Below are 25776 nucleotides of genomic sequence, written 5' to 3' on the forward strand. Positions count from 1 at the left end.
CCCTCCAAGGTCCTCTTGACTCTGAGATGAACTCCCGTGTGCTGGGTAGTATACGGATAGGACCCTTCTGTTAGGGTGCTTTTCATCTTGACATTGCTGTCGCTACTCCAAGGTCATGTGAAATCGAGGTCCCCAGTTCACACCTATGCCTGCCCCTAGCCCAGACTTCCAAGCAAGTAACCCTGAGACTCTGGGTCAGTACAGTATGCAAATCTCATTCAGAGCAATCTTTTATGACACATCAGTATTAATTAAGCCTGGGTACATTTTAAAAAGACAACAGAAGTTTCTTTATCTTATTTTTAGATTTTATTATATGTATGCACGACTGGCTGCATGTATGTATTGTATACCACATGTATGCCTGGTACCTGAGGAAGCGAGAAGGGGAAGTCTGCTCTCTTGGAACTGGAGTTACAGGCAGTTTTGAGCCACCTTGTGGGTGCTGGAAACTGAACCCAAGTCCCTTGCAAGTGCTCTTAACTCCTGAGCCATCTGTCCAGCCCCAAGGTTTCCTCTTAGCCCAGAAAGTAGGTAACTACTGTTAGTGACACTTTGAATGGCCACTGGTATTTCACACGTTACACTTCCTTTAGAGCCCTCACAGGTCACCATTGCAGAGGGAAACAGAAAGATTCAGGACCAGGCGAGCTCTCGGATGGGCCAGTTTCCACGGGACTGCAGAGGTCAGGACTTGTCGGATGACAACACAGAGTCAAAGGCTGTGGATAAGACCTTGCAGATTGCTTGGGCTTGCTCCTGCATTGTACAAAGAGACACACTGTTGCAAATATGATCAAAACAAAGTGCACAGGATTCTCAAGGAAATGAACAAAATGACAGAGTGAGAACAGAGATGATACATCTCTCAGGAAACTACCTGACTATCCCGACTACCTCATTACTTCCCCCAAAATCTACACATCAGCACCTGCCCAGTCCGTGAATATTCCTGAGATGGCGGACAGTAATGGCTGCTACTAAGCCCTGAGCCTGAGAGGATGGTGGCTCAGGAGTGGAGGGAGCCCTGACCCAGCCCGGCAGGAGCGGTACCCAGCCTGAGTAGCTGCTGACCCAGGGTTTACTCCTGCTTGCTGATGAGCACTTATGAGAAGAACCTTTGAAAGCTGTGGGAGAGTCACAATCACCATGTCACCTGCTGAACAAGAACACACAAGATGTCTCACCAGGCTGTTACACTGATAAACCCAAAGGCTGTATTCTTCATTGCTTGCATCCGTGGTCTTGAGTGCCAGCAAGCTCTTCCCGGCTCCCAGGCCGTCATCGTAGCACACCATCCGGATGATTAAATACAGGGCATGCCTGTGCAGAACACCCTGTGGAAATCACACGGCCTTCAGGAAGCCGGGATGTGGCTGCCAGCGTTTCACAGTTCTCAGAAAACACATTTTCCCCATGCAAAGTGCACTGGGAGGCTTGAAAAGATGGGTCAGTGGATCTGGGAGAAAGAACTACACAGCTTCCCAGCCCAAGGGACACTGGTATGCCTAGTTATGGGGTGGCTTGCTCTCGGGATCACATTTTCCTGTTTAAACCCAGAGAAATAGGAACAAGGTCATCTATACTGTCCTCACCTCTGCCTGGCCTCCACGTCAACCAACAGCTACTTTCAAATGACATGGGGTCCCTACATGACACACTCTAGGTGCTAGCACATATGTGGGAAATACAAAAGAAGCCCCTGCTGTCCCTAAGAGCTTAACACCAGCAACCACCCAGGACCTGGGAGACCCAGGTCCAAGTGCACCTGAAAGGCTAGGGCTCCTGATTCCCTAGAACGAGCGCTGCACTTACATGCTGATCCGTGGTTGAGACTTTTATGCCATACTTGGAAACGCCCAGAATAAACTCCTCCTCCAGGGGAACAAAAGGCAACTTTCCATCTTGCTTCAGAGTGGAAATAAATCACAGCACACACATTAAAATGACACAGTCCCCTCAAGTTTGATTAGTTGCTTCTGGTTTCTGGTTGTCACAGCCTTGGGCCCTTTACAGTTTCCCCCAAATTCAGATCGATCATCTCTGTACTGTTCTGTCCTTTGTGATGTAAGCCCTAATGACAAATGGAGATCCTAGCCACAGTTCCTGGTGACATTAAAATACTTACACTATAAAGCCAGGAATGTTGGCACAAGCTTTTAGTCCCAGCACTTGGGAAGCAGAGGCAGGAGGATTTTGTGAGTTCAGGGTCAGCCTGGCCTGTAGTTTCAGGACAGCCAGGACTGTGTGTGTGCCTTGTCTTAAAACAAGCAAAATTTACACTATTTAGATTACAGGTCCTCTAGCTCATCTTCATGTGAGCGCAAGGAGTGAGGAGGAAGTTGGGGAGCAGGGACCATCTTTCTCATGGTGTTTTCTGACTGCTGAGATAATCTTGCTAGCTAAGGCTCCCAGGGCTCCAGGTGACAAGCTGTTGATGAGTTAACAACACTCAGAAAGTCATCTATCAGCAGGATGAGCTTTTCAGAAACAGAGCAGCGGGTGATAACTTACTGATCATACCCATCAGCTGGCCTCATCTACCTAAGAATACTGCCTAATTTGTCTTCTCTCAAAAAGATATTACTGGCAGATAATAGGTGTTCTGCATTGCAAATGCTTTTGTGGAATTGATGAATTACAGTAATTGAGCCATGGCCAGATGCCTCAGTTTCTGGCCCTCTGAGTATCTGTAACAGCCTGCCAATCATTCTCACAGATCTCAGACTCAAACTAATGCTGCTGTCAATAATGGCATTTTATCAAATAAAAGCTCTGCGGTGGATGTGCAATTCAGCCATTCTTACAGGACGGAGGGAGCGCTAATACAATTTTGAACATCTTTCATATAATAACAGTACTTGTCACTTAGGCTGTTTGAATGACCATATTCCAAGCCAAATGCAGTGATAAGAACAGGCTCTATCAAAAGTTCTGCTAAATTGCAAATTAGATTCACTATTTTTCCTTGTAATTACCTTTCTTTATGGCCATAAAGATAGGAGTCAGTATGCCCAGTCTCTGACTAAGAGACTTTGGGTTATCTGTGTTGTCCTGGCTGTTCTGGGGCTCTTCCTATACAAACCACGATGGCCTTGAGCTCACAGAGATCCACCTGTCTCTGCCTCCTGAACTGTAAAGGTATGAGTATAGATCTCATAATTTTATTTATTTATTTATTTTTGTGTTTTCGAGACAGGGCTTCTCTGTGGAATAGTCCTAGCTGCCCTGGAACTAGCTCTTGTAGACCAGGTTGGTGTCAAACTCAGAGATCCACTTGTCTCTGCCTCCCAAGTGTTGGGATTAAAGATGTGCGCTACCACCGCCCGGCATAATTTTATTTTATAAACAGTATGGTGCTACCTTAATTTTGCTACTTGTAGAATTTTGTAAGATATAAATACACACACACACACACACACACGATATCTATTAACATATGTGGGTGTTTTGCCTGCATGTATATATGTGTGCCTGCATGCAGTACCTGGGGAAGCTGGGAAGGAGGGTTAATCCTCTGGAGCTGCAGTTACAGTTGGCTGTGAGTGCCATCTTGGTCCTGGGAACAGAACCTGGGTCCTCTGTGGGAGCATCCAGAGCTTTAACCACCAAGCTATCTCTCCAGCCCAATGATAATTATTTTTTTTTGTATTTTTATTTTCCTGACCTGAGTACAGTTTTGAAGCCCCTCTCACCTTAATTCTTGTGGAAATGGATTATAAAAAAATGAGACACGGGCTGGGCTTGGTGGTACACACCTTTAATCCCAGCATTCAGAAGGCAGAGGCAGTTGGATCTCGGAGTTAAAGGCCCGCCTGATCTAGAGTTCCAGAACAGCCAGGGCTACAGAGAGTAACTGGCAAACAACAACAACTAAAGATATTTTTGGTCCATGTCATGAGTTTTTAAATCGGTGAAACCATTTCAGTAGAGGAAGGCTCTGACAGATTGCTTTAGAAGAATCTACCATCTAAGCAGTGAGCGCAATCAGCTCTTCAGTAAACCAGGAGCCAGGTCAAACAGATACCGTAAACATTTTGTGCCTGGGTAAAGAAACTTTCCCCCATGAGACTCTATCTCCAGGGAACCTTGCATGGTCTAAGACTCAAAGCTGCCCCAGGATGAGCTCCAGACTTCAGCCAAAGTTGGTGAGCACCCTGCAGTGGACCCAAGGGAAACAGTCTCCTTCAACACCATACATTCAGCACCCTCACAGCCAGAGGCTTCCACTGGAGAAGGGTTTTGTTCTGTCACTCACCTGGGCGACATCTATGTAATTTATCAGGTCTAGTGGTCCTTGGAGACTCTTCCCCTGAGACAGGTCCAGTTTCTCAATGGCACCAACATACTTTATTCGAAACTCAGCGCACGTGTCTAAACTGTTGCTTTGTCCTAAGATTATAATAGATATGAACAACAGTGCCTACTTTACAGAAAGTTTTCTCTTGCTAAAGGATCTCTTTTGATTTTACTTGTGCAGGTGCTTTACCTGCATCTACACCAAGTCAATGCAAGGCCTGCAAAGGCCAGAAGAGGGGAACGGATCCCCTGGACTTGGAGTTGCAGACAGTTGTGAGCTGCCATATGGTACCTGGGAACTGGACCAGGGACCTCTGCAGGAGCAGCCAGTGCTCTTAGCCTCTGAGCCATCCCTGGCCCATTTCAAACAAACCAATTTTGAGACAAACTCACTCTGTTCACCAGGATGGCTCAAGAGCACGGAGAGCTGCCTGTCCCAGCCTCTGAGAGAGCTGGGATTAAAGGCGTACTCCACCACCAAGTCAGCTTTTTGTCTGATTTTTTTTTTTTAAACTGGGTTTCAAAGCAGGGTCTTACCATCTAGCTCTGGCTAGCCTGGAACTTACTATGTAGACCAAGCTGGCCTCAAACTCAGAGATTCACCTGCCTCTAAGCACTGGGATTAAAGGTGGGCACTTCCATACCTGAGTCTGCACCCAGCTTCTTAGCTACTAGTTTCTAAGCGAAAGATTTCTTGTTATAATAGGGAGGAACTTAAAGTTTTATTAACACTCTTTCCTCAGCGATCGACTGCACCAGATGTATACAAGCCTCAATGACTGGGGCAGATAAATACTGGTAACCTTCATTTCAAAATACTGGTAACCTTCATTTCAAAACACGCAAAATTTTAAAAGTCAACTAGACAGGAAATGCTACCTTTATAATATATAACTACTACTTTCGGCTCCTTCTGCTTTATTTCATGATTCAGGACGCCTGCTCTATCATTCAGATCTATATATTTAAACACGTATGTATAGGATAATGTCAGATAGAAGTCCTGTAACAGATGGCAACAAACTCCAGCTAGTTCGGAAACTCCCACAAACCACCTGTGACACCTGCCATGCTAAGGAAGTGCAGTGCAATTATGTTTACTCTGTCTCTTAATTTCTAAGGTGCTACCAATTTCAGGTGGCCGTGCCTGGGACACACGTCCTCATTTGCCTGTGTCAGCTGTCATCTCAGTGAGGGTCTCTGGGGACAGCCTTTGAGGTTAATGGATCCTAAACCCTTGGCCACTAACACCTGCCCAATCCCCAAAACCATTTAAGCCCAAGTATAATTCAGTCCCTGCTACCTATTAAAAGGCAGTTTGGAATCTGCTAAGTCCTTGCCCCAGATGCTTTCAAATGCTTGCTCTCAGATCCACTGAGGACACTTTATCTGTGTGCCTTTGGTAAGCTTCTACCACACAGCCCTTCCCCTGTCTCACCAAGTCTGAGCTGCCCAGAAGTGGCAAAGGACAGGGAGAAAAACCAGGAAAGGAGACCTAGCTCTACCACCTAGAGCCACAAGAACAAACACAAGATCAGCCACCAGGTCACCCAGCCCCTCATACCTGAGCTTTTGGTGGAGTCCGTATCAAGGCTGGCGACAGTGCTGGATCTTGAAAGACCCCCGAGGCTGGAATCCACAGACTGAGAAGAAACACAGCAAGACGTAGGTCTTCTCTGATGCAAAGATCTTATTAAGCTGAGCTGACACAATATCTGGTCAAGTATTCAAGCAGACTGACTGCAGCTGAAGACATTTTCCACAGCAACACATGACACATGACTACTCTGGAAACCACGTGACACCAGATATACGTATGGTCAGCATCTTCAGTCTAGGGCTCAGCCACTACTAGCTCCCCTCCCTGACTCTGCCTTATACTCGGAGTCTTTGCTGTCCTGTTCTTTCCATGGAACCTCAAAAGAACCCGTTATGAACTGCTGAAATGGTCCAGCTCTTCTAGTGGACCTGAGTTCAGTTCCCAGCACCTACAGCAACTCAGAACCATTACTCCAGTCTCTGGGTTCCAACGCCTTCTTTTAGACTTTGTAGGCAGCCACACTCCCCTGCATATAACTCCCCATTTATAAACAGATAACTAAAAACAAATCTTTAAAAATTAATTAAATAATAAAGTGTAGAGTCAGGCATTTTGGCCCACACTTGTAATTCCTGCATACGGGATCAGGAGAGGAAGGTTATGCTGCAGGGCTCCTTGCTGTGAGTTTGAGGCCAGCCTGAGCTACCTGGGACCCTATCTGTAGGAGAAGGACTAGAAAAGAGGCTGCATGCAGGTCACTGAGGTAAGGCCACTTGTTGCCCAAGTCTGACAACCTGAGTTCAACCCCTACACGGTGGAAGCTGTGATGTGAACAGAAATGGCCCCACAGATGCATATGTTTGAATGCTTGGCCCATAGGGAGTGGCACTGTTAGGAGATATGGCCTTGTTAGAGGAAGTCTCACTGTGGAGGCGGGCTTTGCGGTCTCCTATGCTCAAGCTACAATCAGCACACAGTTTACTTCCTGTTGCCTGCAGAGCAAAGATGTAGAATTCTCAGTTTTTTTCTCCAGCACCATATCTGTCTGCCTGCACACCACCATGTTCCCTGCCACAATGATAATGGACTAAACCTCTGAACTGTAAGCCAGCCCCAATTAAATGTTTTCCTTTATAAGAGTTGCCATGGTCATGGTGTCTCTTCACAGCAACAGAAACCCTAACTGGGACAGAAGCCTAGATCTAACTCCTGCCAATTGTTCCTCTGACCTCCACGTGTGCTGAGGCCCACACTCGCCTCAATCTCTCAAACAAAAAGTTTAAAAAGTATTTTTTTTAAAAAAAAGTTAAAACAGTGTGTTTAATGAGACCACACATAGCTTTAGTCTAATTTAGTTGAATGAATTTAAGAATTTCAGAAAATTACCAAAATAATAGAGTTTGGGCAAACACAGAGTGTCAGGTAAGGTGATGACTCGGGTCCTGGCATGGCCAGCACTGCCCAGAGCCTCTGACCCGCCCTTTTCTCTAACCTTGCTCTTCGTGCTGATCTCACTGCTCTGGGAACTGCTGCTGCTGTGCCGCTTCTTGCCTTTGCGAAACATCTTTCACCATAGCTTGATCCCGAGATGACGCCCTGGAGGAAGAAGTGTTTCCAGCATTGTCAAGAAAAGCAACATCAGCCGTGGTGGTGGCACACGCCTTCAATCCCAGCACTCGGGAGGCAGAGGCGGGCGAATCTCTGAGTTCGAGGCCAGCCTGATCCATACAGTGAGTTATAGGCCAGCCAGGGCTACACAGATCGGGTCTCCAAAACAAAAAAAGCAAAAAGAAGGAAAACCAGCAGCAGATCATGCTCCGCACAGCACAGACAGAAACCAGCAGCCTTTGCAGGCCTGTGGGTGTGTTCGCCTTCCTTCCCTAAGGTGCTGCTCTGGGAGTGTGGCTGTGTGGTTCAGCACTTGCCCAGCAATGTGTGAGAACCTGGCTTACTCCCTATTACTCCCTTAAAGACTTATAGAAGGCAAGGAGAGCTAGAGCACCTGCCGCTCTGCTAGAGGACCTGATTTCGGTTCCCAGCACTGACTTCAGGTGGCTCAAAACCACTGCTGTCCTAGCTCCAGAGGAACCAATGTACTTTTCTGGTCTCTGATGTAACTGCATACCTATTGCGTACACACACACAAAGGACACATACACATTAAATAATACATATATGCATACATACAATTTACAAAAAACCAGGGTAGTAGAGTTGGCTCAATGGTGAACAGCAGTTGCCGAGTTTAGCTCCCAGCACCCACACGGCAGCTCATAACAGTTCATAGCTCCAGTTCCAGGGGATCCAGTGCCTTTTTCTGGCCTCTGTAGACACCAGGTACACATGTGGCTCATAGACATACATTGCAGGCAAAACACTAATACATATAAAAACAAGTAATTATTTAAAAATATTTACAAAAAATGAACAAACAAAAAACCCTGTCAGCAGTCATAGGTGAAAAGTACTTTTTTCTCAGACGAACACACATCACCCAGTTCTCAAAGAGCCAGATAGATGTCTTACGTTTCAGTTGATTCAAAATGATGAAAATAAAATATATGACACATTATCAACCAAGATACTGAGATCTAGTGCCCCCAGGTACTTGGGACAGTAGCAGGGTAAGAGCCGAAAGCATCTGCACACCGTAGATGAAGACTGTGCCAACATTCACACACACACACACACACACACACACTCTCACACACACACTCCCACACACTCACATACACACTCACACACACTCACACACACACACTCACACACACACACACACACACACACTCACACCCCTAGTATTTTGAGACAGGGTCTCTCCAGCCAAGCTGACCTTGAACTCAATGTATGACCTAGGATGACCCCGAACTCCTATTTCTTCCACCTCTGCCTCTAGGATGTTGAGATTATAGGCATGCACCACCACACCCCTTGAGACAGACTCTTGCTATGTATCCCGGGCTAAACTTAAACTCATGATCCTCTTATCGGAGCTTCCCAGGGGCTGGGGTGACAGGCAGGGACTACATTTCATGCCTGAAATGTGCCTTTTTCTTTTCATAGAGAAAGGCCTTTAAGTAAAAATCCAACGTAAAAAGCACTGGTGTCAGCTCCTCACCTCCCTGCAACCAGAAAAAGCAAGAGCTTAAGGAAGGTGGAGTACAGTCTACATTTTGTAGATGAGGGAGTCCTGACCTGATTTTCAACTCAGAATTTTTGAGCAAGACAATCCTAATACATTTTACCCAAAACTGATCTCGATAGATCATGCTTATACCAGAACCAAACACTTACTTGGTGTTGTTCTCCAAGGTCCTGCACACAGCGATTTGTACAGGAGCTCCCCTTCCCCAGATGCGCCCAGTCCCTTCCAGGCTGAACAGCGGACCTGGCAGAGGGAGGAAACGGGTAGTGGGTAGAGGACCCAAGCCAAGCTCAGAGCTTCTGCTTGTTCTTGTAGCACCCACTCTCCACCCACTCTCCACCCACCTTCTAGGTCCCTTGCCATGGCAGCCTGCACCTGAGCCTTTAGTCCACCTCGCACCCAAGCTCCTTCTCAATGCTCACTTTATTTGTAGCAAGAAGGGCTGACTCATTCACTCAGTCCTGAATGGGCAACGTGGTGGTTCCTACAGACAGTGGTGCTATTAGGAGGTGTGGCTTGTTGGAGGAAGTGCATCATTTGGAGGCGGACTTTGAGGTCTTCTACACCCAAGATACCACTCAGTGTTACAGACCATTTCCTGTTGCCTACAAGACGTAGGACTCTAACATAATTCTCCAGCACCATGTCTGCCTGTGTGTCGCCATGTCCCATCATGATGATAATGGGCTGAACCTCTGAACTGTAAGCGAGCCACCCTAATTAAATGTTTCCCTTTATAAGAGTTGCTGTCGTCATGGTGTCTCTTCACAGCAACAGAAACCCCAAAGACAGGTAACAAGCACCTAGGTGCTAGGGACTCATGGCACAAGGACAAAGCTGACCGAGGATTGTTTGAAGGTGTGTGTATGTGTGTGTGTGTGTGTGTCCATTTTTAGTGGGAGTGAGTAGATCAATAGGAAAAATCTAACAATTAGAGAACAATCATTCCCATGAGGAAAACTGAAAGCGAAAAGGGCAGGGGCATCAGGAATGTGCAAGGCCAGGCAGGCCGCAAGAAAGCACGGCTTGAACCTAACAGCCTCTAGAGACGATTCCAGAGCAGTTAAAGACATGGCAATATGTCTGCTCTATCGGCCCTCACTGGGTACCAGCTAAGGAACTGACTACCTGGGGTGAAAGCAAAGGGTGTGAAAAGGCTGTTGACTCCCGGGCAACTGGGCAGAAGTTGCCGCAGAGGATGACTCCACACGCAAAGACACCTGCAGGGAGGGGCTGACAGCAGGAGCCCCTTATTCCCAGGCCTGTGCCCATCTTGGTTAACCCAGCAGCAGAAAGCACCATGGAGTAGTCTGGGGCAGTTAAATTGCTACTCGGTGACATCCATAGGCGCATTATATTTAATGCAGACCTCTTGGTATCTGCAGATCAGTTCCTTAGTCGCACCAAATGCCTATAACCCACATGCACACACCCTGCCCCTACACTTTAAATCACTTCTAAATTATTTAGTGTAACTAGGCAAGCACTCACCACTGAGCTGAGCCTCATATAAATGCTACAGAACTAGCTGTTATGATGTATTATTTAGAAAATAACGATAAGGGGAAGGCTCTGCTTATTTGGTACAATGGGATGTCGGTCTTGCTTTCACCGTGCGGCTTTAAAACTGGTGCAGGGCTTTGGTGGCATATGCCTTCAATCCCTCACCGCGCTGGGAGACCTCTGTGTTCAAGGTCAGCCTGGTCTATAGAGCAAGTTCTAGGACCGCCAGGACTACAGAGAGAAACCATGTCTCAAAACACAAAAATTAAACAAATGAGTACCTGCGGTTGTTTGAATCTGAGGATGCAGAACTCATTAGATGTGAAGATTATATATATATATATATACACATATATATGTATATATATTAATTTAAAAGTTACTTAAAAATAAAATCAGGTGCAGGACCTTGGTGACACACACCTTTAATCCCAGCACTTGGGAGGTAGAGGCAGGTAGCTCTCTGTGAGTTCGAGGCCAGCCTGGTCTACAGAGTGAGTTCCAGGACAGTCAAGGCTGCTACACTGAGAAACCCTATCTTGAAAAACCAAAAATAAATAAAGAATAAATAAATGAAATCTGTTAGTAGAATCCTGAAGTGTACCCACAAACCCTTGGCAATGATTTGGACATCATGAAAACTTGTTTCCCAGCATCAATCCAGGAACCCGGTGGAGGCGGGGGGGGGGGGGGGGTTATTGGTTAGCCTTTGGTATCTACTGCTATTCTGGATGCATGTACTTAAGCAAATTATTCTTGGTTCTAAGTTATTCACATATAAAAATGAGCCTGGGGATGCTGTGTCAGCTGGGTGTTACACAGGTTCACCAAATGCAAAACTGTCAAAGACTGAGCATCCCACCCTCCCTCTAGACATGTTCCTCCCTCGTCTCTCCTACTCAGGCAATTAAGCCATCGCTGATGAAAGCCAGAACATCAGCAGTCCCTCCGTGCTCTTCAGCCCCCACATCCAATTAAGCACACCGGTCCCAGAGTGCACACAGCAGAGCTCTCTGCCTCGGCTCTGTAACCAGCCCCACATCTTTGCCAGATTAATGGCATTCTTTGCAACATGAAGGTGATGAATCCTCAATCTATAGAAAATCCCCAAGTACACAATCTGACACATTTAAGGAACCCACAAAGATACTTTGTGGATAGGAAGTCTTTACCTTAAAAACAAAAACAAACAAAAAAACTGCATAGGAGTAGGGTCCTCCTGGAACTGGTGCTAAGCCACTGGATATGGGTGCTTGGAACTCAGCAAGAGCAGTGGAGGCTTGTAACCACTGAGCAAGCTCTTGGGATAAATGATCATGTCCTACATGACTTGACTGCCCCCATATTTTAGCCAAATCAATGACAAAGACTTCCTTCAAATACAAGTCAGAGAGCCTGCAGAAAAGCATTCACTGGCTCCCCACATTAACGGACTAAAGAAAGTCAGATCTCTCTGGCAAGACACTCAAGGCTCTCCACCCACAAGCTGCTACACACTCACTTCATCCCTCAGGAACGCGAAGCCACCTTGGTTCTCAGCGGCGCTGCGCTCCCTGTGTGCTCTTAGGCTGTGCTCCAACCTTTCCTCCCACAGAACTTATTTTCTAAGACTCCTGGCAGCTGCTTGCCTCTCACAACTTACTTCAGGCCTCTTCTAAGAAAGCCTTCCTTGGACGTCGAGGCTGGACTAAAGGACCTACAGCTTGAACGCACATCAGTCACCGCATTAAAAAAATGCCATACTTCTACTGAAAACTCTCGCTCTCAACGAACTAGTCCAAGGCGGGGCTGGAGTTGTTCTCGGTGGATAGATAGGCTAGCGGAGGGTTCTGAGAATTGACTTGGGAGGTGATATCCAAAACACAACCAGTACTAACCATCCAGCATCGCCAAAAGCACGCTCCAGAAACTGCTGGCCCTTCCTCCCGCAGAGGAGGAGCAGCCGGGGTCCCCCCCGGGGTCATCCGTGCCTCCCGTGTAGTGGGAACGCCCAGCTGCGTACATAGGAGGCAGCCCAGCCAGAGATGCAATAACTCGCCCCACATCACAAAGTTAACTTGGGGCCCCAGGCACGAGCAGGCTTCCAAAGCTCTCTGCACACACGCCTCGCACAAGTGAGGACGGAGACAGCCAACTCCAACCCCAGTGTTGGGGTGCAGCAGCAGTGACTAGGAGGCCTCAGGGCCCTCGCTGAGCCTGGTCCTCGGGGAGGCGGGCGGCGGACCTGTCACGGGAACGCGGGTCCCTCCCTGACCCGGGCACCGAGGCTCCTCTTCCTTCTCCCGCTTGGCACTCAGTCGGTGTCTCTGCTTCGGGAGGTGGGGTGGGGACGGCGGGCTCCGGGGGACCCCACCCACCCGGGGGGACCCCACCCACACGCACCGCCCGGCCCGGTTCTCACCTCGCTGCCTGGGCTCGTCCCGGGCCTCCCGCGCCTCGCGGGGTGTGGGATGGTTCTGCAGCAGCGGCCAGCCCGGCGGCTCCTCCAGTTCGGAATCCAGCTCCGGCTTTGTCACTTCACCTGCCCCGTCCGCTAGGCCACGCCCCAGTTCTGCGCAGGCGCAATTCTTAGCCACCCCCCCCCCCCCGACTCCAGATCTTAATGGCGCGGAAAGGGAACCTACGGAACCGCGATCTGAGACCGGAAGTTGACGGGACGAGCCCCGCTCTGGGCTCAAGAGCGCGCCGGAAGTTGTGTGTTGGTGGTCGGGGGTTTTTCTTCCCTTGGTTCGCCGTGGCTGTGCTTTCAGTTTAGAGACTGCGGCAACGGGTTCCTGGTCCACGCTGCTCCTGAGACTGCCAGGATGTCCGCGATTCCTGCAGAGGAGAGCGACCAGCTGCTGATCCGACCCCTGTAAGGGACGAGCTAGCGAGGGAGCGAAGCCCCCGAATGTGGGAGAGCCAGGAGGGGTCGCCGCGGAGGCAGCTGCAGGCCCGGCCTCCCAGGCTCACGGGGTTTGGAGAATGTTTATCGAGGGGCTTGCTAGGTTGAATGTCATTTTACTTTTCCTTCAGTCCCAGGGGAGGGTATGTCGGAGTTGAAAAAAAAAAAGAAAAAGAAAAACCAGGTCGTTGGGCGCTTTCATAGAGAAGGGGTTGCCAATTAGCACAAGTCTGGATCTCGCACAGGGAACCGACAGGTAGAGGAGGACAGTGCAAGGAAGACCTGCGTCTTATAATGCTCTCCAGACCCCACGTGTGCTCAGATGGCCGGGGTAATAAAGACGTGGTATGTGAGTGTGTGCCTTCAGAGCTCAGACCTGAGCAGAAGGCGGAAGGAAAATGCAGAGGAGAAAGCAGAGTTGTCACGGAAGGAAAGTGAGCGCTCCATTACCGTAAAAGTCTGGTTTTAGTGGAAACGGCTTTCAGCGTTCTGGAATGCTGGCAGAGAATTGCCCCACGCCTGGAAAGGTCAAGAACGTAGTGGTGCAGAGGAGCGATTTAACTCCACACACGATTATCGTTCAGTTTTAGATACTAGCTAGCGCCACGTGAATGTGTACATTTTTCAAAAGAGAGAAACTAGATCCTTTATCCATTCATTTGGCGAGATTTACTGAAGCTGGGCGGTGGTGGCGCAAGCCTTTAGTTCCAGTACTCAGGAGGCCGAGGCAGGCGGATCAATGTGGGTTCGAGGCCAGCTTGGTCTACAGAGCGAGTAGACCTTGGTCTACAGGCTCCAAAGCTACACAGCTGTACAAAGCTGCCTCAAAAAACAAAGCAAAACAAAACAACAAAAATTTACTTAGCACTTACCAATGATTGCACGTGAATGTCCCTGCCGTCCCCCTATATACACTAATCAAATATCAGATACCTCACCAGGCACGGGGTGAGTTCATTGATGTCACTCCTTTGGTTAAATTGTAGAGCAAAGTGTGTAGGGGGTGCTAGAATGAATTTGTAAAAACAGGAGCCGGCTACCTTGGAGTCAGATCTGAAACCCAGTCATTCTATTTAATAGGGAAGTAGCCTTCATAAAGCCACTTCCTCGTGTGTAAACACCATTCATTGTGAGGGGAAGAGCTCATGGGCTGTGCTCAGTAAATAATGCTTCTTTGACATGTGTTACAAGGGTATGGAGAGGCATTGTGTTGAGGGTCAGAAAGGCTGCAAATGGGACTTCCTGAGATTGAGGCAAGGATATCTCATGCACCTTGGAAATGGAACTGATCTATAACCCAAGTGTTAAAGAATTTGTAGAAATTAAAGGCCATGTAGAAGCCAAAGTGTTCCAGGGGAACTTGAGTGTGGTCCCAACTCATGGCCAAGTTGCTCTGGCTGTGGTTAACAGCAGAAGACTTGGGCCAGACTGTCAGGTCCCACCTTAGGAAGGACGTTGAGGAGATTCTAAGAGTTCTAATATTTATCACACCAGTTATAGTAGCCAAGAGGTTTGTGTACAAGAGATGTAGTATATAAGAGATTTGAAGGAACTATATAATACAGTAGGAATTACATTAAGAATGTGGCTACTCCCCCAGCCCCCTTTAGAAGCACTCTTGGGCCTTTTGCTAGTGACCCACTGAGCCATCAAGAAGGGACAGAGTAAAAACATCACTTTTGGGTGAAGTGGCTACGTGTGTTATTTGCTTCAATCAGCACTGTGACAAGAAAAAAAAAAGCAACTCCATTGGGACTGAAAAGATGGATTTAGTGAAGAAACTGGTTGGATGTCATTAAACTGGTCCAGTCTGGGTGATAAGTTACTTGTAGTCAGAAAAGGGAGGGTGATGGGGGAGGAAGAATCAGGTTTCCAGAGTTCAGAAGTAAAGTCTTGAGGATTTTATAACTGCTCAGGTGTTGTCTGCAGGGACAGTCATGAAGCACGGAGGGTACATTCCAGACTCCTTGCTGGTGTAGCTAGGACAAGAGGACAGACAGTGCAGCCGGGAAGGAAAGTTTGGTTCTGTTGTTTGCAGAAGCTGTAAAGGTGTAAGTTACCGTTCGGCTTATAAAGCCGAGAGCAGTTCCGTGTGTGTTTGTGTGCTTTGGGGCATGGGTTTTGTTTTGACATGGGGTCTCGCTGTGTAGCCTACACTGGACTGGAATGAACTCACAACTGTCCCCCTGCCTCAGTCACCCAAATGCTGGAATGACAGGATGTGCCATCAGGATCCGCTTCCGTGATATTTAGTGTACCAAAGGAGTTATATAACCTTTATTACAACTGCGGTACCTAATTCCAGAACCTTTTCATTACCCCCCCCCCTTTTTTTTAAAGCCCATTAAGATCATGCTCATTTCTCCCCACCCTCCCTAGCCTCAGCACCCATCAATCTATTTTCCTTCTCTGGATTTGCCTTTTTGAAGCATTTCATACAAATACAATCATACAAGATGAGCCCTTTGTGCTTGGCTTCTCTCACTGAGCAGTTCTAAGGCTTCTGATTTGGGAGTTTGGCAAACATTTCAGACCCCATAGCAGTACAGCAGTGGACAAGACAGATGTGAATCTTAATAGTGCTGCCGTTGTAATGTGTGAACTGTGCCATAAATGGATGTATGTGTTGCGCTGCAGTGAGGTGGGATGGCAGATTGAGGCTTGCAGTAAAGGATGCATTAGAGTAGGCGTCAAGAAAGGGTCTGAGAAGGTGAAGCCTGAGCTGAGACCCAGCTGATCTCAAGGGGCCAGTCCAGGAGTGTGTAAAAACGAGCCTGGTGTACTGAACATGCAGTACCTGGCAGAGACCCCAGTAAGAGGCTTAAATGTCAGGAGTATGTGTCAGAGGTCTAGAATTCAAGACAGTCTGGGCTGTAGATAGAACCTCTGAAGTCATCAACATGACAGACATGTAAGGACCATGAAGCTGGGAAGAGGTCCCAGGAGAGACTTCAGAGGCTAGAGAGAGTCAAGGCAGATCAGTGCGGGGGAAATGGGAAAGCCAGCAAGACAGACTAGAGTGTGGAGTCAGAGAAGCTAGGAAGTGCTTGGTGCTTGAAGGAGCCCTTAAACAAGGGAGGTAGTAGCTGCCAAGGGGACCAGTTAAATTAAGTAGAGCTATTTGCTCTTAGCAGCAGGGACAATCTCAGAAAAGCAGCGGGGAGCAGCTGGTGAGTGGAGTGGATGGGAGGGGAGGAAATGCAGAGGGACAGCTCTGTGGGGAAGTTGGCTTAGGAATGAAATGGGAATTCCTCTGGATAAGAACCCAGGAGTTTAAACTGGGAACAAAAAACGAGCCTGGCATTTATTCATTTTTAAATTTGAGATAGAGGCTCCCTATGTATCCCTGGCTGTCCTGGAACTCTGCCTAGATCAGGCTGGCCTCAGCTTTACAGAGCTCTGCCCATCAAACAACTTGATCCTCTGTCTACCTCCTAAGTGCTAGGATTTCAGGAAAGTTCCACCATCGTTTCTTCGTCTTCTAATCCGTGGCTAGCCCGGCATGGATGGGTATGCATGGGTCCATCTCATGCCTGTTTGCTGCCAGACCACAAAGTCTTTGAGGTCTGATTATTTCATGGTATCAGGTGCACACCTGTTCTGGGCAGATAGTACCTTGCCTTGCATGAGAGCACTGAGTAAATTGTGAGAGAGATTTTTGGGAAAAGATAACCAAGAAGCAGTTATGTTTAGCTTAAGATGTGCTAGAAAGGGGAGGTCTGAAACCATGAGTGACTCACTGGGATGCTTGGTACAGTGATCTCAAGATGAGAGGCAGTGACTCGGTGACTTTATCTGAAATGGTTGTTCTAGAAGTGTCGTGTGACTGCTCGTTTACATCTTAAACATCCCTCAGCTCCCCAAGACCACTTTTCACCCCTTCGTATCCCAGCACTCATCCTCTGTTTGAACTGTGCAGCTGTCATCTGTCTCAAAAATTTAAATGACCACTGCCATCACTCGAGGGCTGTTTAAGTCATGAAAGAGTTTTAACTTATGATGTTGAATGTTGCTGGGGTGGAGTGAGACGAGCTTACTGAGCACTGATTTACTTGCTGTAACTTCTTACTGCTGGTTTTGTCGTTATGTAAGCATGTGTCCAAATGCAGCTTTGGACTGCTTTAATTGCTATTTAATCATTTTATTTTTCCCTTTTGAATGTTTGCAGTGGCGCTGGGCAAGAAGTGGGAAGATCATGCATTATTTTGGAGTTCAAAGGGAGAAAAATCATGGTAAGTATTATTGGTGGTATCATTGCTGTTTGGTACTGGAAATTGAACTTGGGACCTTGTGAATGCCAAGGACATGATCTACCACTGAATCATACCCTAGCCTGGTGATCATTTGTTCAGTCAAGAAAACAGTGGACTCTTCTGTACTGTCTGTTAGGTCTGTCCTAGTGACCAGTTATCTCTGTAGCACCAGCCGAGAGAGGTGTGCATGATGTATGTAGTCAACACTGTGTGACGAAAGACTAACACTCTTGTGCTTAGTAGTTAAAAGCATTAAATAACCTAAAAAGATACCTTGTAAGACTGTAAAGCTGCCAACTAGATCTGCCAGACTATTGTCTCTTCCATGTCCTTGTCTACTCCCAAGGTGTGTAGATAACCTGCTGACCCCACCCCTTTGGAAGACTTAAGGATTTAAGTGCCCTGAATGTATGTCAGCTTTCACCGCCCACAAATGGCTTCAGTCCGGCTGGCACTCTGCCATGTCCGTCTCCTTGCCTGGCAGGTGAAGGGCTCAGGAGCCCTGGTTTCTAAGGTCCCAGTAGAGAGGTGGGGCACTGGCTCTTGTTCCTTTGTTCCCCTCTTTCTTTGTTACACTTCTCTCAGTCTTCAAAACACAGCAATATGTGCCTAGAGTCACCAATTTTTAAAAAATCATTTACCTGAATGGGTATCTGGCCTATACCGATATCTATGCACTCTGTGTGTGCCTGGTGCCTGTGGAGGCCAGAGAGGACAGTGGATCCCTTGGAAACGGAGCTGTGGTTGGTTGTAAGCCGCCATGTGGTTGCTGGGTGTCGAACAAGGTTCCCCTGGAAGAGCAGCCAGTGCTTAACCACTGAGTCATCTCTGTAGCTCCCACCTGAGTCGTTATTTAAAGATTTATTATTTTTGTTTTATTTATTTATTTATTTGGTTTTTTGGGACAGGGTTTCTGTGTGTTGCTTTGGAGCCTGTCCTGGAACTAACTCTTGTAGACCAGGCTGGCCTCGAACTCACAGAGATCTGCCTGCCTCTGTTTCCTGAGTGCTAGGATTAAAGGCATGTGCCACTACTGCCCAGCTATTTAATTAACTTGGCAATAAAACTCCATAGAGTAAATCCCCAGTCATGAGCTCATAGGAATGTGTTGATGCTCTCCCTAATGGAAGATACCGTTTGGTAACATCGAACTTGAAGAACCCCAGTGATGTCTTGTGTTCTGTGTTCCGTGCGGCTGTGAGCTGTGTCTTAAATGTGAGAGCTGCTTTGGGCACAACCTTGTCTTTCACGAGACAGAGGTCTGAGTGCACACTCACCGGGCTCCTCTGAATGTGGTCTCAGTGTCTGCTGCATGGGTTTTCATCAGATGTGTAGCAGCTTGAGATCTGTTTGCTGAGATTTTCTTCCTTCAGCTGGACTGTGGGATCCACCCTGGCCTGGAAGGAATGGATGCTCTTCCTTACATTGACCTCATCGACCCCGCTGAGATTGACCTTCTGCTAATCAGTCAGTAAGTTTCCCTTTATTGACAGCGTCACTTCTCAAGCGTTTCTGTGAAGAGCAGTCTTCCCAGGTTTTAGTGTGGGGTTTTGTTTACATTTAGTTTTTTACATTAATTTGTTTACATTTAGTGTGTGTGTGTGTATGTGTGTGTGTGTGTGTGTGCGCACACACACACACACACACACACACTTCCCACAGTGTTCATGGGGAGATCAGGAGCTGCTTTTTTTCCTCCCACATTGGGTCCTGGTGGTTGAACTCTGGGGTCGGGCAAGTACCTGTATTCTCTGAGCCATCTTGCTGAGCAGATGTTTGTTTTGTTTTCTAATAAGCTGGGAATGGTGGCGCAGGCCTTTAGTCCCAACACTTGGAGGCAGAGGCGGGCAGATCTCTGTGAGTTTGAGACCAGCATGATCTTCCCTTGAGTCATGATCTTCCATCAATCAGAGCTGCATAGTAGGACCTTGTCTCAAAAATAAAATGAAAGAAACAAAAGCAAAAAGACACCGTGCGGGTCTCTAAGTCTAAACCAGCACCGCTGTATGAGGCTAGAGAGGCTGTCTGGGACATGTGTGTGCCTTGCAGCGAGAGGTGGTGGAAAGCTCGTGTCTTCTGGCCATCCTCTCCCAGGGCTCCTTGTCCTCGCTGTCTTGTCCCAGCCTCAGTAAGAGCTTCACAGAGGTCGCACATGCCTCTAATGCCAACCTGGGAGGCTAAGGCCGGAGCGTTGCTATGCTTCTGAGGCCAGTGCAGGCGGCACAGCAAGACTGTCTTGAAGAACTTCATTTAAAGATGGTGACATGTTTCAAGTTTATTTCACTAAGTTGTTTGTTAAAATTCTGCCAAGTGTAGATTTGGTTTATAATGTCCCCAATGTAAACTGTCCCCGAATTGATTACTGATAGAGGGGGAGGGATTATTGAGAAGGCCCAGAGGGTAGAAGACTCCTGTGGGAGAAGGAGAGAATGGACAAGTGTCCGTTTGGTTTCCTGGAAGCGCCCTTACGTGCTTGGTGCACGTTTGTCCGCTGAACAGACCTCGCTGGGGTGCCAGCCTCTAGTGTCCAGAGCACTCATGGCCCTGTTTTCTTGTCAGCTTCCATTTGGATCACTGTGGGGCGCTGCCCTGGTTCCTCCAGAAAACAAGCTTCAAAGGACGGACGTTTATGACTCATGCCACAAAGGCTATTTACAGATGGCTCCTCTCAGACTACGTCAAAGTCAGGTGAGTCCTTATCCATTCTTGGGTCAAGGGCATTTAGGTTGTTTCCAGGTTCTGACTATGACAAACAGTGCTGCTTTTGAACATAGTTGAGCACATATCCTTATGGTATGATTGGGCATCCTTTGGATATATACCCAAAAGTGGTATTGCTGCATCTTGAGGAAGGTTGTTTCCTAATTTTCTGAGAAATCACCACACTGATATCCAAAGGGGCTATACCAGCTTGCACTTCCAGCAGCAATGCACAACCTCTCCAGCATAAGTTGTCATCAGTGTTTTTGATCTTGGCCAGTCTAACAGGTGTAAGATGGAATCTCAGAGTTATTTTGATTTGCATTTCTCTGATGACTATGGATGTTGAGCATTTCCTTAATGTGTTACATTTGCACAGTAGAGTACTACACAGCAGAAAAAAATGACATCTTGAATTTTGCAGAAAAATGGATGGAGCTAGAAAACATCATTTTGAGTGAGGTAACCCAGACACAGAATGATAATTATCACATGTACTCACTCATAGGTGGTTTTTAAACATAAAGCAAAGAAAACTAGCCCACAAATCACAATCCCAGAGAACTTAGACAACAATGAGGACACTAAGAGAGACTTACATAGATATAATCTACATGGGAAGTAGAAAGTAAAAAAAAGACAAGATCTCCTGAGCAGATTGGGAGCATGGGGACCTTGGGAGAGGGTTGAAGGAGAGGGGAGAGGCAGGGAGGGGAGCAGAGAAAAATGTAGAGCTCAATAAAAGTCAATTAAAAAAAAAAAGTCATGTGAGTCACTTCAGTGGGACATGCAGGCTGCAGCCCATCCTCGCAGGTCAGGTGCAGGCCGCATTGTTTTGAAGGATGTCATAATCTAGCTGCAGAGTACAGGTGTGCATCAGCACCATCCGACTTCAGTCTGTGTGTGGTTTGCGTCCTTTCAAATCTGAGTAAGTGTAGAACTGAAAAGGTCTGACAGAATGCTCTGTGAGTAGCACTGGGCCATTCTGTTCATTTTAGGCTGACTACAGTAAGCATAGGGGATTTTTTGGGCAGTCTGACCAGGTGATGCTGTTCTCTGGGGAAATTGGCACCAGTTGTGAGAGAAATGTCCACTCCTCTACCACAAAGAGTCCAGCATGTTTGTGACACCCACAGTGTGAAGTGTTGGCCTTCAGCAGTCGACTTTTACTTGGGTAGCTACCACGGTGTTTGTTACTCGTCATGTGTAAATACAAGGGGATGGAAAGAACTTAATGCTAACGCTGTTAGCTAGTGCCCGGAGTCCTCAGTGCCCAGCCCTGTCACCCTCAGCAGCTCATGCCAGCCCCCCTGTAAATCCCACTTTACAGACAGAGCATAGAGACAGTGGGTTGTTTACCTAAAGTGGCCCTTAAGAGACAGCTGACCGGTGAAGCCATCCATTGTGGCTACAGAATCTGTGAAGTTCTTTTCTTTAGTTTTCAGGAGATGTTATCCACAACATTGAGAGAAATTCTTTTCCGGGCCAGCGGAGAATGTCCGCCTCATGTTCATGTGCGTAAACATGTGTTCATGTGAATAGAAGTTAAGAATACCCTATTAAAGAGTGATTTCTGTAGCTGGGCCTTCTAGCACAAACACATGATCCCACCTTAGGCTCATATAGGGAGATTACAAGTTCAAGGTCAGCCTGAGCAGCCTAGTGAGACCCTGGCTCCACAGGGTCAGGGATTTTGAGTCACACTTGGCTCACAGTTAAGCTTTGTAGCCATGCACACCTTTGTACTGTAATTATGGAAACTGTCTGAGAGTCTGTGCTGTAGGCTTTGTTGTTGTTGAGTTTTCAGTATGGGGACTGAGCCTGGAGCCTGTGCCTTCTGGCAGATGCTCTACCCCTGAGCTATAGCCCCATCTCTATGGACCATGACGTTAAGGAAAACTGGACCCATATGTCATCTCCAATTTCAGCAACATATCAGCAGATGACATGCTGTACACGGAGACGGACTTAGAAGAAAGTATGGACAAAATTGAAACCATCAACTTTCATGAAGTTAAGGAGGTTGCGGGAATCAAGTTCTGGTGTTACCATGCTGGCCACGTCCTGGGAGCGGCCATGTTTATGATCGAGATTGCAGGTGTGAAGGTACGCTATAGCTTGGATCCTTCTCCCCACGAGCAGTCCGTGTAGAGCTTCCTGCCCTGAGAGGTGTGGAAACTTCCCTAAGCTTTGCAGAGTCGGAACACTGAAAGAAGCTAAAGCTCTGTCTCTGCTGTTCCCTCCCCATTCATTGGTTCCCCAGCCATTCATTGCAGGCTTGGTCCACTTCAGTGGCTTCAGAAAACTGGTTAGGGAAAAACCATCTTAGCGACTGCTTCTGTTTAAAACTCAAACATGGATGGATGAGATTGCTCAGCATGTGAAAGTGTTTTCTGTATAAGCTTGAGGGCCTGCATTCAGTTCCTAGAGCCCACAATAGAAGGAGAGAACCAACTCCTGAAAGTTGTCCTCTGATCTCCCCCATGCTGTAGAATGCAGCCACCTACTCACCACACACACAGTAAAGCTGAAGTTAGTTAACTAAATTAAAACATGATTTCATGTGTATGTCCATGATTTTGAAGGGTTCAGGTAAACACCTGAACAGAGTGGCCTGTTTCTCTCTCTCTCTCTCTGTGTGTGTGTGTGTGTGTGTGTGTGTGTGCACGCGTGTGTGTGTGTGTGTGTGTGTGTGTGCGCGCGTGTAAGTAGGTAGGTAGGTAAGAGGACCTACCTACCATTTCTTCAACCATGTGAGTTCCAGGGATTGAACTCCAGTCATTAGGCTTGGCAGCAGCTGCCTTTACTAACAGCCATCTTGCTGGCCCTGGGACTCTAGACTCCAGAGCAGCTGTCTGCATCCTGGCTGCAGCCCAGAATCAGCCAAGCAGCTTTTTAAAAATACCCATTGAATGAGACCTGGAGGGGAAGCCTTGTAAGTTTTCAGGGATTGTGCTTTAGAAAGTGGAGAACCAGGTTTTAGTGAAACCTTGTAGCTGCTCATCTATTTGAAATGTCTGCACACGAGTTGGACAGGGCCATCAAGTTGCTCATTCTTGTCCTGTGCTCCAGGGCACCAAAAATAAATAGGAAATAGCAGGGTGCAGATCTCAGTTTCACTGGGAATTGTACTGATATGTCGGTTATCTTTGAGGGGCGATTATGGGATATATTTTTCTGGAAAATTGGGTAATAGGAACACAGGGTGGCCTTCGTGACTTAGTTGCACATTTAGAATTAGATGCAAGCATTGCATCTAAAATTCCTCAAGTATAGGCAATCGGGTTTTCTTTTTAAAGTCAGTCTTACTATTAGACTTGAGGGTTCAACTGCTTACCAGTACATGGAGCCTTTCCCAAGTCTTGATTTTCTAGCTTTGCTTTCTCACAGCTGTTGTATACAGGCGATTTCTCCAGACAAGAAGACAGACATCTCATGGCTGCTGAAATTCCTAACATTAAGCCAGACATTCTTATTATTGTAAGTATTAATGGACTGGGTTATAGTTAGTGTAATGGAATCAGAACTTTTTCTAGTGGAAAAAAATCACATGAAAGTTTATGTGTTTTTTTTTTCCAAGAAGATAGAGAAAGAGAGAGAGAGAGATTAAATACCTTTTTTTTTAAAAGGATTTATATATTTATTGTGTATACAGTATTCTCCCTACATGCATGCCTGCAGGCCAGAAGAGGACACCAGATCTCATTACAGATGGTTGTGAGCCACCATGTGGTTGCTGGGAATTGAACTCGGGGCCTTTAGAAGAGCAAGCAGTGCTCTTAACCTCTGAACCATCTCTCCAGCCCCAGTTTATGTTTTTTATGTAAAGATTTTCTTGGCTCTCTTGGGAACCCTTTGCTGTGAAGTTAATTCTAGTTTTAGAAACATAGTCTCTCTCAGCAGTGTGAGAAGACGGGTGTGCCTGCCTGTGGCCTGCATGTCTTTTCTAGTGAGGCTGTTAGAAGGGCATATTAAACGGTGTTAGAAATGGTCCCACTGCCTTTGCAATGCTGCTGGCTTTGGCCTTTTCCATGGGACACTTGTCACATTTTCTTAGTTTTCAGGTCTCAAGGAAACAAGAGGATGACTGTCTTCAGAAGCACTTTGAGGGGAGTGATGTTTGGCGCGCAGTGTCAGGGAACAGGCTTCCTCTGGGCCTGTCATACACACAGGAACATCAAATATCTTTGGTCCCTTTGGCTGTGGCCTGGACATGAGTGTGAGGGGCGCCTGCCTGGTGTTGTGCCTGTGCAGAGCAGGCTCCACATAGCTTAGCTGTGCTCCCTTAGGATGGTTTCCCTGGCTTATGGCCCTGCTGCTGCTGCAGCGAGCGGGCCGGTCCTTGTCATCTTCATTCCGGAGGAGTCCGGGGAACGCAGCAGTTCCCGAGTAATGGCGCTTGAGTACCAACCCGGGAAGCATGACCTACGTCTGCTTATGGAGCTCTGGCTTTTCCAGGGTAGGAGGATAAAACATCCAGTAAAATTATCCTGAGGGAGAAAGGAACATTTTTTTTTAAGATTTATTTATTTATTATGTACACAGTGTTCTGCCTACCTGTACACCTGCACACCAGAAGAGGGCATCGGGTCTCATTATAAATGGTTGTGAGCACCATGTGGATGCTGAGAATTGAACTCAGGTCTTCTGGAAGAGCAGTCAGTGCTCCTAACCACTGAGCCCTCTCTCAAGCCCCCAAAAGGAACAGTTTATCCTATTCCCTGGCTCCATTTCTGTAACATTGGTCTTAAGATTGGAATTCTAATTTATTTACTGGGTTTTTTTTTTGAGTTATTACTATAACAGTATATATTCAGGTTAATGCCATGTCATTGAAGAAACGAATCTCAGCCTCAGCTTTTTTTCTGAATTCTCCAGGGTAAAATGGTCTTGGTCTTACACATGTCACCTGTTATTTAGGAATCTACCTACGGGACCCACATCCATGAGAAGCGTGAAGAGCGAGAAGCAAGATTCTGCAATACTGTGCACGACATTGTCAACAGAGGGGGCCGGGGGCTCATTCCTGTCTTTGCTCTTGGACGAGCTCAGGAGCTGCTACTAATTCTAGGTATTTGGGCAACACCTAAACTCCACCTACTCTCACAGCCTTGTAAATGGCATTTCATCTTTCTTTTTCCATTTATTTATTTGTTTGTTTGTTTGTTTGTTTTTGAGGCAGGGTTTTTTTTTGTAGCATTGGAGCCTGTCCTGGGACTTGCTCTGTAGACCAGGCTGATCTTGAACTTGCAGAGATCTGCCTGCCTCTGCCTCCCAAGTGCTGGGATTAAAGGTGTGCGCCACCACCACCCAGCTCATCTTTCTTTTAAAAATTCATTTTGGTGACTCATTGGTAGAGCACCTGCCCAGCATGCATGAGACCCCAGGTTCGGTCCCCAGTGCCATAGGGGCAACATGGGGACCTGGTGCTAGTGAGAGCAGAGGAGATGGT

General features: G+C 47.1%; 2 protein-coding genes and 1 non-coding gene across 4 annotated transcripts in view; 2 read left to right on the forward strand and 1 right to left on the reverse strand.

The window, feature by feature from the left end:
- Positions 1-286: 286 nt before the first annotated feature.
- Positions 287-13027, reverse strand: Itgb1bp1 (integrin subunit beta 1 binding protein 1). Of its 2 annotated transcripts, none has more exons than XM_048439791.3 (8): positions 12889-13027; positions 9134-9227; positions 7332-7435; positions 5864-5942; positions 4259-4392; positions 1816-1908; positions 1188-1337; positions 287-759 (listed from the first exon to the last, which is right to left on the reverse strand). In XM_048439791.3, exons 3-8 carry the CDS (start codon positions 7401-7403, stop codon positions 688-690), a joined length of 600 nt encoding a protein of 199 aa, XP_048295748.1. In that variant the 5' UTR covers positions 7404-7435; positions 9134-9227; positions 12889-13027; the 3' UTR covers positions 287-687. The 2 variants fall into 2 exon arrangements, with proteins under 2 accessions (XP_048295748.1, XP_048295749.1); XM_048439792.3 differs by lacking the exon at positions 12889-13027 and adding an exon at positions 12365-12646.
- Positions 13028-13133: 106 nt separating this feature from the next.
- The window catches only part of Cpsf3 (cleavage and polyadenylation specific factor 3), a 31599-nt gene continuing 18956 nt past the window's right edge, over positions 13134-25776 (forward strand). The window contains exons 1-7 of the mRNA XM_048439785.3: positions 13134-13341; positions 17540-17603; positions 18998-19095; positions 20184-20312; positions 22253-22430; positions 23715-23804; positions 25245-25395. Of these exons, the coding sequence (XP_048295742.1) occupies positions 13292-13341; positions 17540-17603; positions 18998-19095; positions 20184-20312; positions 22253-22430; positions 23715-23804; positions 25245-25395 (760 nt within the window). The 5' untranslated portion in view covers positions 13134-13291. The remainder of the gene's footprint in view (positions 13342-17539; positions 17604-18997; positions 19096-20183; positions 20313-22252; positions 22431-23714; positions 23805-25244; positions 25396-25776) is intronic.
- LOC125404187 (small nucleolar RNA SNORA21) lies at positions 14972-15102 on the forward strand. The gene has a single exon (XR_007233201.1). It is a non-coding gene; the product is annotated as a small nucleolar RNA SNORA21 (small nucleolar RNA).

This window comes from Myodes glareolus, chromosome 6, assembly GCF_982192425.1.
Source record: "Myodes glareolus chromosome 6, mMyoGla1.1, whole genome shotgun sequence".
NCBI lineage: Eukaryota > Metazoa > Chordata > Mammalia > Rodentia > Cricetidae > Myodes > Myodes glareolus.